Source organism: Myxocyprinus asiaticus, chromosome 3, assembly GCF_019703515.2.
Source record: "Myxocyprinus asiaticus isolate MX2 ecotype Aquarium Trade chromosome 3, UBuf_Myxa_2, whole genome shotgun sequence".
NCBI classification, from domain to species: Eukaryota; Metazoa; Chordata; class Actinopteri; order Cypriniformes; family Catostomidae; genus Myxocyprinus; species Myxocyprinus asiaticus.
Window position 1 is genome coordinate 34541387 of NC_059346.1, and position 14335 is coordinate 34555721.

General features: G+C 40.0%; 1 protein-coding gene across 1 annotated transcript in view; it reads right to left on the reverse strand.

Moving 5' to 3' along the window:
• Positions 1–14335, reverse strand: part of LOC127429560 (anthrax toxin receptor 2-like) — a 100781-nt gene that overhangs the window by 77265 nt on the left and 9181 nt on the right. Inside the window, exons 3-7 of the mRNA XM_051678681.1 lie at positions 7113–7184; positions 6808–6889; positions 6290–6394; positions 6135–6203; positions 5186–5266 (exon numbers count right to left, since the gene is read on the reverse strand). Coding sequence (XP_051534641.1) covers positions 5186–5266; positions 6135–6203; positions 6290–6394; positions 6808–6889; positions 7113–7184 — 409 coding nt within the window. The remainder of the gene's footprint in view (positions 1–5185; positions 5267–6134; positions 6204–6289; positions 6395–6807; positions 6890–7112; positions 7185–14335) is intronic.

Sequence of the window (14335 nt, forward strand, 5' to 3'; positions counted from 1 at the left end):
TCCCCCGGACATATGGGTATAAAAGGAGCTGGCTCACAACTACTCATTCAGATTTTTTTTTCTGAGCCGAGTGGTTGTGTGTCAGCGAGCTGAATTCTACTGCCGGTCCATTCACCTCGAAAGAAGCGTATACTGTTGGATATACGGTGCATTCCAGCGGCTTTCTCACCTTCTGCATGCTTAGTGCAGACTACGCCCCTGGGCGCTTCGACAGCGCTACTAGAGAGTATATATCTGTGCAAAGAGTATATTTTCCTCTATTAGAACAGCACATTGACGTGAATGTCTTTTTAAAGACGTGTCTTTTTATAGATGCCATTCCGTCTTTGTGTAATTCCTGGATGCGGTCGTTATCTCTCCACCTCCAACGGCCATGGGTGCTGCCTCACGTATCTGGGCCGTGCTCACACTGAGGCAGCATTTGTGGATGTTTCGTGTTCTCATTGCGAGAACATGACCATGGCAACGTTGCGGTCGCGGCTTTCCTTCCTCTCCAGCCGCCCCCCCATGCTGGGCCTTCTACCTATGGGTATGAGACCGGCCTGGCTGGTGCTGGAGACGCTTCAGGTCAACTGGGAAAAGAGCAAGCTGTCCCTGGTTCAGAGCATCTCTTTTCTCGGCACGGAGTTAGACTCGATCTCGATGATAGGGCGCCTCACAAGCGAGCGCGTGCAGTCGGTGTTGAACTGCCTGAAGTCATTCAGGTGGAAGACAGCGGTTCCACTGAAACACCTTCAGGGGCTCCTGGGGCATATGGCATCCTTGGCGGTGGTCACACCGCTCAGGTTGATGCATATGAGACCGATTCAGCACTGGCTTCAGACTCTAGTCCCGAGATGGGCATGGCACCGCGGCACACATCGCGTGGCTATCACGCCACTCTGTTACACCCCTACACTTTTACTTGGACAGACCTTGCATTTCTGCAGGAAGGAGTCCCCCTACAGCAAGTGTCCAGATGTGTCGTGGTCACCATGGACAGGACCACGGCTGTGTTGGCACATCAACTGCCTCAAGTTGCTGGCTGTACTGCTCGCCCTGCGGAGGCTATTGCCGTTGATCCGGGGCAAGCATGTGTTGGTCCGGTCGGACAACACAGCGACAGTAGCATATATAAATCTCCAAGGCGGCCTACGCTCTCGTAGCATGTCGCAACTCGTCCGCCATCTCCTCCTCTGGAGTCAGAAGTGGCTGAGGTTGCTGCGGGCCACTCATATCCCAGGCAGCCTCAACGCCACAGCAGATGCGCTGTCACGGCAGGCGACGCTCAGCGGAGAGTGGAGACTCCACCCCCAGGTGGTCCAGCTGATTTGGAGTCGATTCGGCAAAGCACAAGTAAACCTGTTCGCTTCCTGGGAATCCTCCCACTGCCCGATCTGGTATTCCCTGACGGAAGCCCCTCTCGGGACAGATGCGCTGGCACACAGCTGGTCCCAGGGGCTGCGCAAATACACGTTCCCCCCAGTGAGCCTACTTGCACAGACCCTGTGCAAGGTCAGGGAGGATGAGGAACAGGTCACCCTTGTGGCGCCCTCTACGAGGCAGCTTTATGCCCTGAAGTGGCATTTGTTCATGAGTTGGTGTTCTTCCCAAGGTGAAGACCCCTAGAGATGCACAGTCGGGTCAGTGCTTTCCTTCCTGCAGGAGAGGCTGGAGGGGCGGCTGTCCCCCTCCACCCTGAAGGTGTATGTGGCCGCCATAACGGCACACCTCAACGCAGTGGATGGTAAGTCCTTAGGGAAGCACAACCTGATCATCAGGTTCCTGAGAGGTGCCCAGAGGCTGAATCTTCCTAGGCCACTCCTCTTTCCCTCATGGGATCTCTCCATGGTCCTCCTGGGCCTTCGGAGAGACCCATTTGAGCCACTAGAGTCAGTCAAGCTGAAAGCCCTCTCTTTGAGGACTCAATTGCGCTCACTTCCATCAAGAGGGTTGGGGACCTGCAGGCGTTCTCTGTCAGCGATACCTGCCTGGAGTTCGGTCCGGTAGACTCTCACGTGGTCCTGAAACCCTGGCCAGGCTATGTGCCCAAGGTTCCCACAACCCCCTTCAGGGATCAGGTGGTGAGCCTGCAAGCGCTGCACCAGGAGGAGGCAGACCCAGCCCTGTCATTGCTGTGTCTGGTGCATGCTTTGCACATCTACTTGGATCGCACGCAGAGCTTTAGACGCTCTGAGCAGCTCTTTGTCTGTTTCGGGGGACAGCGGAAAGGGAACACTGTCTCCAAACAGAGGCTTGCCCACTGGATCGTGTATGCCATCGCTCTGGCATACCAAGACCAGGCCGTGCCCGCCCCTTTGGGAATACGAGCACACTCTACAAGGAGTCTGGCATCCTCGTGGGCACGCGGGGGAGTGGCATGCAAATTCCAATCGCCAATTCTCATTGGCCTTTTCTCAAAGATTAGATGTGTTTAGGGCTCCCAAGGGTGACCCCTAGTGTCACTACATTGACACAATGTCTCATTCCCTCCATCAGGGAACGGAGGTTACAATAGTAACCGAGACGTTATTTTTCTCTGAACAACGCGATTTTGACTAGGTGTGACATATATTCAGGTGCAACTTTATTTCTGGAAAATACGGTAACTGCAAGTTTCAACAAATACAATAACACCAGCGTAAATAATATCGGCAAACAGTAAAGCTATAAGCAGCAAGCAGTCATTTGCATAATTTATTTATACTGCAGTGCATTACTGGGAACTTGAGCGCGGCTTCTTAACACTGTATTATTAGACACAGATTGCACACCTTGCTAAATAATGCTCACGCCTGATACAAATGCAGAAAATATGTCATGAAAAATATTACTTTGTGTCTATTTGGAATGCTTTCCAAAGTCCTTTTTTACACATCTGTTTAGTTGTACATTTAAATCTTTAGATTATTAAGGTCTTGCGTATCATGAGAAACATTAATTCAGCCAGGTGTGTCCACACTTTGGGCGGAACTGTGCAAGTGATAAAATAGTCTTAGGAATAGAATGTTTGTTTAAGATAAACACCCATTAATTCAGAAAAATCCTATAGTAAATAAATGGACCATTTTACAAACACTAGCAGTCAATAAAATATTTATTAATGAAATGTATCTGGAAAATTAAATCAATGAGCTGGTGTGTTATGGTGTGGTGTGTTGAAGGCCAGGTGTGGTGGGCCACTCTGGTCCAGAAAGTCCAGGGCCACTTTTTAATCCCAGTCTGCCCCTGGCCATGAATAATGCTTGTAACCATAGCGAAAATGACTAAAGTGAATATCAAAGACTTCCATAACACCAGAAAGTCTAACTCTACAAATAACTCCAAATGAGAAGCGTGTTTATTCGCCAAATCTTACCGTAATTAACTGACAGCAGTTTTGAATGCTTTTATTTTTAACTGAGTGAAGAGTGCAGCATTTGGGTGGAACCCAGACCACAAAACTGGTGGGAGTAATGTTGATGGAAGACAACGATTAGATCTAAATCCTTCAGTTGACGCACAGTTCATATACGTATCCGTCTTTGCAATATACACACAAGAGACAAGACTGTGTGCAGAACAGAATAGCAAATGCACTGTATGACGTGACAAACAACTAGACAACATAACCAACACATTTTGCACTCTAAAACAGGACCGACAACCATATTCTGTGTGAACGTAGCCTATATAAAGCCACAAAATATAAACAACCTTAAACTGTCTCTGCTCATCAGTCAAAACATTTTTGGAATATAAAATATAGGCCTAGCTAAATCTATTCTTTAGGCTTTTGCAGAATCTCTGTTAAGTCTACTTCAGACCCGAATGCAAAGCTGCACAGATGATCTCAAATCCTGGAAATCTGAGCAGAAACCAACTAGCCAAGCCTCCAGGATTACTAATCACTGGAGAATGCCTGTTTTGCTGGGCCTTAAACTCCATTTGGCCAAACAGGCAAGTAATGAGGCTAAATAATGAGAGGAATTGTCCTTTTTTCCATATATCCTCTCTGGACAAAACATATTTCAATAAACTACAAGAAGGTGCTTTCCTTTGTCCTGCGTGACTAATTCCGAAATATATCCCAGAAACTGATTCCTGTGGTCACAAAACAACACACCCATGTAGAGAAACACTGACCTCAGCTGTTGCTGGTTTACTCAAGACCAAAGATGTTCTACGCTCGTACCATGTTTACAAAGTTTACAAAGTTAAACCACTATGTACATGTATGGGCAAAGATACTCTGAAACACTTGAAGAAGGCCATTTCAAAGCATCATGAAGCAAATGGAAATTATCACAAATATATTGCTGACATGTTTGTGTGGGATGAAGCTGCTTTTGTAACTTCATGCTGACACAATGTTTAAGCACAGTCCTTAATAAACTTACACAATTTACAGCCAAGCAATGCTGAAGTTTTCAAAAGCTATAATTTATTTAGTTGCTTTACAAAAATCCTTTTTATGTACTTATTTTTTAATATCCTTTTTACCTACTGTATTTATAAACAGACAAATACAGTAGGTATCCAACCAGAATGACCCTCACTATTGCGGGTATTAACACGGCGGTATAACTTTAAATTCTCACACATAAGACACGTTTGCAAAATCACCACCAGGAGGTGCAAAGGGACACTTTGGGCACCATCATTTAGTGTGAAGAAAGTGAGTTATTATGATTAACATTTCACAGGCAGGAGATTGCGACAATCTTATGATCGGTATTGTTTACATGAACTGTATGTTATTAACATTCAGTTCTTATTTAATCATGATAAACTATACATCATTAGAAAAGTCTAATACTTCAGCTTTGATTTTTAGCCATTGTTTCACAATAGAAATCTTACTGCCCGAGTAATTTCTCCTGTATTGTTTTTAGCTTCAATTTTGGATGAACATATTTTTTTATGTAAAAAAATAAGCCTATTTTGAAAGAACACATGTTAGACAGTGTTTCAGTGTTGTTCCAGAAAATAAGCTGGACATTCTTCCATGTCATTAAATTTTAGTTCAGATGGGATGGTGTGCCTTGCACCATTTCTCTCAACATTTTCCCTTGAGCATAGCACTTAACCCCCCTCAAAGGGGGTGGTTCATGTGATAAGTGTACTGTTAATGACTATTTACTAGTTCAATTAAAGGATTTGCCTTAAAGCACAGGGACATCTATTAGATCTTTTGGGATGGGTACCCATGGCATGGAGAACCTACCGAGTTAACGATTCCTTTGAGAGCTTGAAAGCCTCCTTTGACTGGGAACACTTGCTCTCTGGTATCAGCGATATCAGCAAGCTGTTGGCAGGCAAACAGAGAGATAATAATAACAGGGCAAAGAGCCAAGCAAGAAAGAAAAAAACAACTTGATGACATTTCCTCTCCTTTAACTCAGTTTTCTATCGCTACAGAGACAGGAAGAGAGCCGCAGTCCTATAATTACATTCAATTCTGCAACACCCCATGCATTTAGTGAAACACAGAGAAGCTTTGTAGAGTTCTCCAAACACTAGTATCTCCATACAGTGTACAGGACACAAGATGTGTAACATACAAATATGAAATTTGATCTATAAATATGAAATTTGATACTTTAAAGGAATATTCCGGGTTCAATACAAGTAAAGCTCAATCGACAGCATTTGTGGCAAAATGTTGGTTACCACAAAAATAATTTTGACTTGTCCCTCCTTTTCTTTCAAAAAAGAAAACATTTAGGTTACAGTGGGGCACTTACAGTGGAAGTGAATGGGGTACATTTTTGTAGGGTTTAAAAGCAGAAATTTGAAGCTAATAATTTTATAAAAGCACATTCATTCCTCTGTTAAAACTCATGTATTATTTGAGCTGTTAAGTTGTATAAATCGTCATTTTTACAGTAGTTTTAAGGGTTTGTTGATATTACTTCTTCATGGCAACAAAGTTGTAAAATTGGCTATAACTTTACACAGAAAAGCGATTTTATCACACTAAAATCATGTTAACACACATATTGTTTATGTCTTGTGGATTTACATTTGAAAAAGTTAGTATTTTAACATTTATGGTTTGGCCCCATTCACTTCAATTGAAATTGCCTCACTGGAACCCAGATTTGCTGTCAATGCTGTCAACTGAGCTTAACTATACTGAATCCGTATATACTCTGATGTAATGACAATATTACCTGTTCTTCATCAAACTCTTTAACGCCAACACAATACACGCGAGCCCCATACTTCCTTGCAATATCAGCCTGTGTTCAGAACATTCAGTCATTATAACAGACGTTTTGTGCTATAATGTTACAAAATAGGCTTCAAATACTAAATACCAGCTCACCTCCTCCTTAGTAAGTTGATGGATATATGGTTCAAGCTTTCCATCAGTCAAGGCCACAATGATACTAGAGGATTTTTTTACCTGTTCTTTTATTTGTTCAGATGCCTGCGAAGAGTAAGAAATAGTTTCATAAAGCTGTGTGACAATAAAAGTCATCTGTTTTCTTAAAAATTGCAGGGACAAAAAAAGACAAGCAAAGACAAGGCTCATACAGAACTTGTCTCAAATCCAAATTCAGGATGTTAAATGTTGTATGTTTATGCAAAAAGATAAACATGCAATTATGCCTTATCTGGTCATGAGTGGAACAAAACTACAGTAACGGTTGGCCTAGTTAAATTTTGCTTCCTCAAGTAAAAACAGTACATTAAATGCAATCATTCAAATACATCTGAGATCATAGACTCCACATGTGCATAAAACTGTCTGTACAACATGACAGTTTTATGCCTTTTATAAATTCATTTTGGAATACCATGCAAATTCCATTTCGCTGTTCACGTGAAGTATTTTTTTACCATTTTCATTCCTTCATGCATGTAGGTTTCACCTGTTGGTTTGACCTCACTTAAGCTCCTCAGGCCATCATTAATTTTTGCTCTGGTAATAAAAAGCAAGGAATTTTCTGATCAGAATGAGCTAGAGAGATTATTTTGTTATGCAATGTATACTGTATGTAATGGTCATGTCAGGTGAAAAAAAGATGAAGGTAGCCATGACATCATAAATACATTACTCCTACATGTAAACATAAACTCATGGTGTATTACTAGCTTTCTTACACTGGGGACTGCAAGCATTTCACAAAAGCCTGATACTGTACCTGTCTCCAGTAAGTGATAACACAAGTTCTGCTCTGGCTGAAAACACTATGAAGGATACTCTCATATTTGGACTGCAATGGGAAAAAAAAGTCATTGTAAATGAGTGACAAATCATGGTAAATAAATGGAGAGTCCAACATAGTTAAATTTAGCCATTATCATTCTTTTCAGTGCAAACACACCTTCTTTCTATGTAAATTATTCTTATTATAGATTATGCCTTGTTAACAAAAGCCAGCACTATTTGCCTGACACAATTAAAGCATGATGTGTATTATGTTTTCAATGTTATAATTATTATATCCCAGCCTAATAGAAGTATAGGTCTCTGCGGAACAATAATGGGTGTTTCCCAATCTGTGGACGTTTTCAAACCGGTGGAAGTAGGGAATCTCAATGTAGTAATCAGTAGGCATTTCCAAACCAGGATGGGCATTTCTAAACTATCCAATGAAAGTTGGGAATCTCAAAGTAGTAGGCAAATCATTAAAAAGTGGTTGAAAAATGCTCATCCAGGTTTGAGAATGCCCACTGGTTGGGAAAAGCAGAGACATAAGTCTCGCCTAATATGCAGTCATCTTTAAGTAAGCCTGGCTCTGTGGTGCTTTCAAAGCATTCCTCTGTTTTTTGTTTTTTTGAGTGGCCCATCAAGCCCAACATGGCAATATTAGCTCGACCAATGATGTGAGTTTGGGATGGGACTATCTGCTTGAACAAGCAATAGATGAAAGGGATAGCTTTCTAAAATCAGATTTAAAACAGTGATTATTTCAGTTCCGTTTAGTGATGCTGGTGTTGCAGAAATCACACACTTCAGCTTTAACACTGTGCAAGTATTGCCAGGGGAATCGTTTTTTTTTTAGAATTTAGTTTAAAAGAGATATTGATGTACTGTATATTTTATAACGATCATGGCAACAGTAATTCCTCAAATTATTATTGATTAAATGATGGGGAAGACCATTATAGTGGCGCATATATCCAAACACTGTGCACTTTCAGCATTTTAAAGAGCCATCTGGAATGCAGTAGCAGAGCGATGCTATACAGTCCCAGCAATGTATGCCAGCACTTACAATCGGGTTGCAAGATAGGAGATTGCACAGTGCAGATTGTGGAAGGCTTTTTCACCATTTTTTGGGCACATGTTTGTGCCGTTACCTGATTTGCATAATACCTTTAGTGAATCGCAAGCAAATAATTGACGCAAATCATTCTTTGTGAATTCCTCCCAGGTTAGTATTAATAAATATTATTAGTAAAGTTAAAGACAAGCATCAATGCAAAGGATCTGGTTAAGTGATTTCAAAGCAATCCTGTGATGTTACATGAGGACAGCAAGAGTTTCAAAACACTCATCTCACAATCATCAGAGTTTTTTATGAGTAAGCTATCCAATGTGACTAGCTAATAAATGCTTGTGACTGGCAAAAATTCCCTTCAGCTTGAAGTGATTAATTGATATTCAGACAGGAAACAGGTTTTCATTTGTGAGTCATGTAGACATCCTATTGGTGATTATATTTATACCTGTCACTTCCTATATTTATTCCACCTACCTTTTGTAACAGTAGGACAAACAAGCCATATACCTTTTCTGGAAAATATTGATGCCATAAAGATACATCAAATTTAGTAAGTAAAATAAAATGCCGTTATACTAGTGTTTCTTTGTTCATTTTAAGCATGAAGTTATCAAATTGATCAAACATTTACAAAACTAGGGATTTTTATCTTCTAAAGATCTTGGTACAGCATTATTTTTTCAGAGAGAACTGACACATAATTTGACAAAAAATATATTGATGATTATGAGAAGTACATTTCAATGAAGCAGTTGGTCTTTTTCACAACCTTCTTTCATGAAAGCTGATACAGCACAGGAACATGTTGGGTTCTTCTACACATTTGAAGTCAGGTCTCTGGACTTTGAGCATAAGGAGAGGTGCTGCTTTTCTCACATAATTATATCCAATTCACAACCATCCCCCATATGAAATACTCAGGGAGAACATCCAAATAAGTTCAAGCAGCCAAATTGTGGTAACAAAAAGCAAATGGGATATTGGAACATTTTATGTTTGATAAACACTAAATACTGCTACTCGCCAAATGGTACTACAAATAATTGCTGAAACATTTAAACTGACCTGATGATGAATAAAGATGTGTTGTCTACAGTATGTATTCTCTCTGAAGACTTGTTTGATCCCTTATCACACCATACAAAACAGCATGGGAACTCCTCACACAGTTCTTCAAGGCAATCACTAAATTATCTATTCATACAGCTTGTTCATTCAATGCTTAAAAAAGGACCCTAAAAAGAGCCAGTGCAGACCACATGGCACAACAGAAGCACATCAAAGTCTATGGCAGACGGCACTGGTCTTCCTGCACTCATGACTTAAAGTACATTGGCTGCATCCTCTCTTTTCATATGTGAGGGATAAGTGTGCTGTTGGATGGTTGCAGTGCAAATGGCCATTCTCACAGCCCATAAGACTGAGCCTCTTTGCCACCCACTCCCACCTGCTCCCTTTGCTATTTTCTCAAGCAGACTGCTTCTGGCTAGGTCGCTACCGTCTGTACTGGCACATACATTGAGTCAACGTTACATAAGTTCACATTCATCTGGCAAATATTATAATTATTTTTTCTTCTTCTTCTTTCTACAGGGCCATCTCAGAACCGGATGTGTAGCTACTGTGTAGCCAAGTTAGTATTAAGCTTAGACTGTGATGAAGTTGTGACGAGGGGGAGTGGGAGTTACATTCACAACCATTGCTGTACAAATAACTATTTGGGTAGCATAAAGTACACATAAAGTGCATTCAAAAATTATTCAGACCCCCTTCATTTTTTTTCACATTTTGTTATGTTACAGCCTTTTGCTAAAATGCTTTAAATTATTATTTTTTCACATCAATCTACACTCCATACCCCATAATGACAAAGCAAAAACCAAATTTTGAACACTGTAGAGCCGAGGAGGGCGGGGCCGGGCTGGAATGAGACACACCCGGTCCCCAATCAGCCTGATGGGGCGCGCGAGGGATAAAGGCGGCCGGGGACGACAGTTCGAGAGAGAGAGAATTGCAGGCAGCTGTACTGTGTGGTTTTGGTTGTGTGTTTTGTTTAAATTGTTTATTAAATTATTATTTATATTATTAAGCTGGTTCTCGCCTCCTCCTTTCCACTGAACCCCCTTACAAACACTTTACAAATTTATTAAAAATAAAAAACTGAAATATCACATTGATAAAAGTATTCAGACCCTTTGCTGTGGCACTTGAAATGTACCTCAGGTGCATACCATTTCTCTGGATCATCTTTGAGATGTTTCTATACTTTGATTGGAGTCCACCTGTGGCAAATTCAATTGATTGGACATGATTTGGAAAGGCACACACCTGTTTATATAAGGTCTCACAGCTGATTTCTGCAGGTTTTACTTGTTTAAGACCTTTTTTAAAAACAGCTAAAGAAAATTTAAGGAATCAATTGAAGGGAACACAGTATGTCAATATGTTCTCTAAATATAAATGTCTAGGAAGCACATGAATAGTCATATTTATAGCAACAATTCAAAGTTTAAAAATGCAACTTTCAAGAGATCTCCATTACTTTTTAACTCATTTTACAAAAAGTATCTTAAGGCTTGAATATCTCTGCTTCCAACCACCAGAATGTGGAAATAACCTTTACCTTCTGATCAGACCCACTGTATCAGACCCTATATTCCTCTACGACACTGCTGTATCACTTACTGACAGATGAAGCAGCACATACAGCCACCTATACTGTATACTGTTCTATGAATATTTAACAATCTAATGTAAGCCGTGTTGCGCAGAAATTAGGCCTAGTCTTCACTCTAAAATAACTTAAACAGGGTGACCAGATTTTTAAAGTCTCAAAACAGATTTCTTTTTTTATTTTTTATGAGGGATCATAAAAATTGCATTTTGTTTTTATTTAGTACTGCCCTGAAGAAGCTATTTGACATAACATATCCTCACATATATTCCACAAGACAAAATAGTAACTGAACTTATACACAAAATCCTTTTTTATAAGTTTACATTCCCTTGGTTTTTAATATGGTGTGTTGCTTTCTTGATGATCAATGACTGTTTGTGTAATAATTGTTCATGAGTCCCTGCTTTGTCCTGAGCAGTGAAGATGTCCACTTTTCTTAAGAAAAACCCATCAAGTACTGTACAATTATCTGGTTTCTCAGCATCTTCTGCACACTGAATTCTTCAGTGACTATATGACAAGATCCAGCTTTTGACACTTGGGACAATTGAGGGACTCATACAAAACAATTACAAAAGGTGCAAACAATTACTGATGCTCAAGAAGGAAACACAAGAAGAACCAAGGGGTGCAAACTTTTGAACAAGATGATTTGTATAAATAAGAGTAAATTTTGTGTTATATAGCTTTTGAAGGGCAGTACTACATAAAAAATATAATATTTTATCTCTTATAGGCTATTTGTATACATTCTGAAAGGGGTGTGGAAAACAATAAAAAAGGGGTATGCAAATTTATGCACAACTGTATTGACTATATAGTTTGTGAAAATGTATATTTTATTTTAGATTTAGTTTTTTCACGATTTAACCAAAATGTTTAGCTTTTTTTAATGTACAAATCCCATGTAGCCTATTCTATCCATATGATGACATAATGCATGTGTAATTATGAAATGGCTTGTCATGTCAGGTACACATTTTAACATAAAATTCACAACACTGTACCCTAAAATTAAAAATACAACCCCCACATCTCAACATTTAAATGCTTGTACTTGTCTGAATGTGACAATGTCTGACGGGCACTCAAACATCATTTCTTCAGAATTTTCTGACTGAGGGACAAGAACGAGTCGCTCGTTCCTCTAAATTCTTAAGTAGTAGTGCGGCCAAGTTCTGCAATGTCTCGTTCCCTTTATCTCAACAAACCGAGATTACATGAGTAACCAGAGACATTCCCTATTGATTCACACTGTAAAAAATCCAACTTCAGTTTTGTCAGACAAGCCCTATTTTAAAAGTTGAACTATCTAATTTTGAAAAAAAAAGTGAGTTTACTTAAAACAATCAATTAAGTCAACTTTTATGCCATTTAAATCAGAGCAACTTACATTTAAATAGTGAGCACATACAATATCAAGTCTGGTGGTGAAGGTAGAACATACAGGCTTTTGAGCATGCTCAGTTTGATCACTGACCCTCCAACACACCCCTATTTGAAACGTTGTGCACCTCTGTGAAATGGAAGTTTAAATTTCACTGTTGTAAGTCTATAAAGCCAGGCTCCACCACAGAAAATCAGGAAATATGTGGGAATTTAAATCTTTGATTTTGACTCATATCTTTAATGATGTTATCCATTTGTTAAAGTCATGGAAAGGTCTTGAAAATTCATGGGTCAAAATCTGAGGGAACCTTTGTAAGGCTGAGCACTATGAACTTCACATTGTTGCATCTGCTACTGAGCATGCCCACTAGTGAAGCATTGTGGCTGAGAACACAACCCACAATCCCCTGCTCTTGAATTTATTTAAGTGTGTTTGGTCAAAGCATGCCGACTTATGAATTAAAAAATTTGTAAATAATCTGATTTGAATTAATAGATGTTTTTGCTCTTTATGTGTTTTTAATTATGTTTTGCTGTAAAAAGTCCTAAAGGGTAATTTGTGTTTGCTTTGATGAAGTATCTTTATTTATAAAGTTGATTCAACTTCTTTTGTTTGAAGTACTTGTAACCTACACCACCATTTATGTTAGACCAACTATTTGGTCTCTTGGTAGGGCTGATACATGATCTTATGTCAAAATATAGGTCTGCTTAAAAATATATGTATGTTATATTGTTTTCAAAAATATTGAAAATTATGGACAACTGTACTTAAAAATTCAAGTTTATTGAACTTAATGATCATTGATATTTTTGAGTTTGCTGAACTTTGTATTAAGTTCATGGATCTTGAGATCCAACTGGAATTGTTAAGTTGGTAAAACTAATGTTTTTTAAGTTTACTCAACTTTTTATTTTTTACAGTGCAGTTCACTTGATATTGCAATGAACGCTATGGGGAACGGAGTCCCATCACGCTGCACTACGTAGCGTCATACCCTAAGATGTAGATGTTCAAGTGTTTTTTGATATTAACATTTTATTGATTCAAAAACAGGATTAAATAAACAGAACATACACACACAGAATCAAATTATATCAAATTATATGTCCATCCCCCTAAACAACCCCCCCCCCACATATTTATCGGTTATATCAATAACCACCCCATCACCCAACATACAAAGTCTGGGACAGAACAGAATTTGAGTGCCCAGGACCTCGCAAACAAAATTCTGGACTCTCAACCAAAACTCCTGAATCTTAGGACAAGACCAGAAAGCAAGGGTTATATCTCCATCCCCCAACTGGCATCGCCAGCAGGTGGGTGTATCTTTTAGACCAAGCCTAAATAATCTGGAGGGAGTCCAGTAGAAACGGTGCAATATCTTGAATTGCATAAGGCGAACTCTTGCATCTCTGGACATGATCTTTTTTCTCCCCAATTTGGAATACCCAATTCCCAATGCGCTCTAAGTCCTAGTGGTGGCATAGTGACTCGACTCAATCCAGGTGGCAGAGGACGAATCTCAGTTGCCTCCATGTCTAAGATCGTCAACTCGCTTATCTTATCACACGGCTTGTTGAGCGCATTACCATGGAGACATAGCGCTTGTGGAGGCTTCACGCTATTCTCTGTGGCATCCACGCACATCTCACCACGCGCCCCACCGAGAGCGAACCACATTATAGCGACCACGAGGAGGTTACCCCATGTGACTCTACCCTCCCTAGCAACTGGGCCAATTTGGTTGCTTAGGAGACCTGGCTGGAGTCACTCAGCACGCCCTGGATTCAAACTCATGACTCCAGGGGTGGTAGACGACGTCTTTACTCGCTGAGCTATCCAGGCCCCCCCTCTGGATATGTTCTTAACATTTTTCAAAATCCTTCCCCACACCCCATCTTCCAATATCAAATTCAAATATTTTTCCCATAACCTCTTAAGAGATGTTAATGCCCCATCCCCAAGATTCTGGATCAATAAGGAACAATACTCTGAAGCTTCATGACCTTTTCTAAAAGCAGCAAGCACCACCTCAAGGGTACCTGCTGCTTTAGGGGGCTGCAT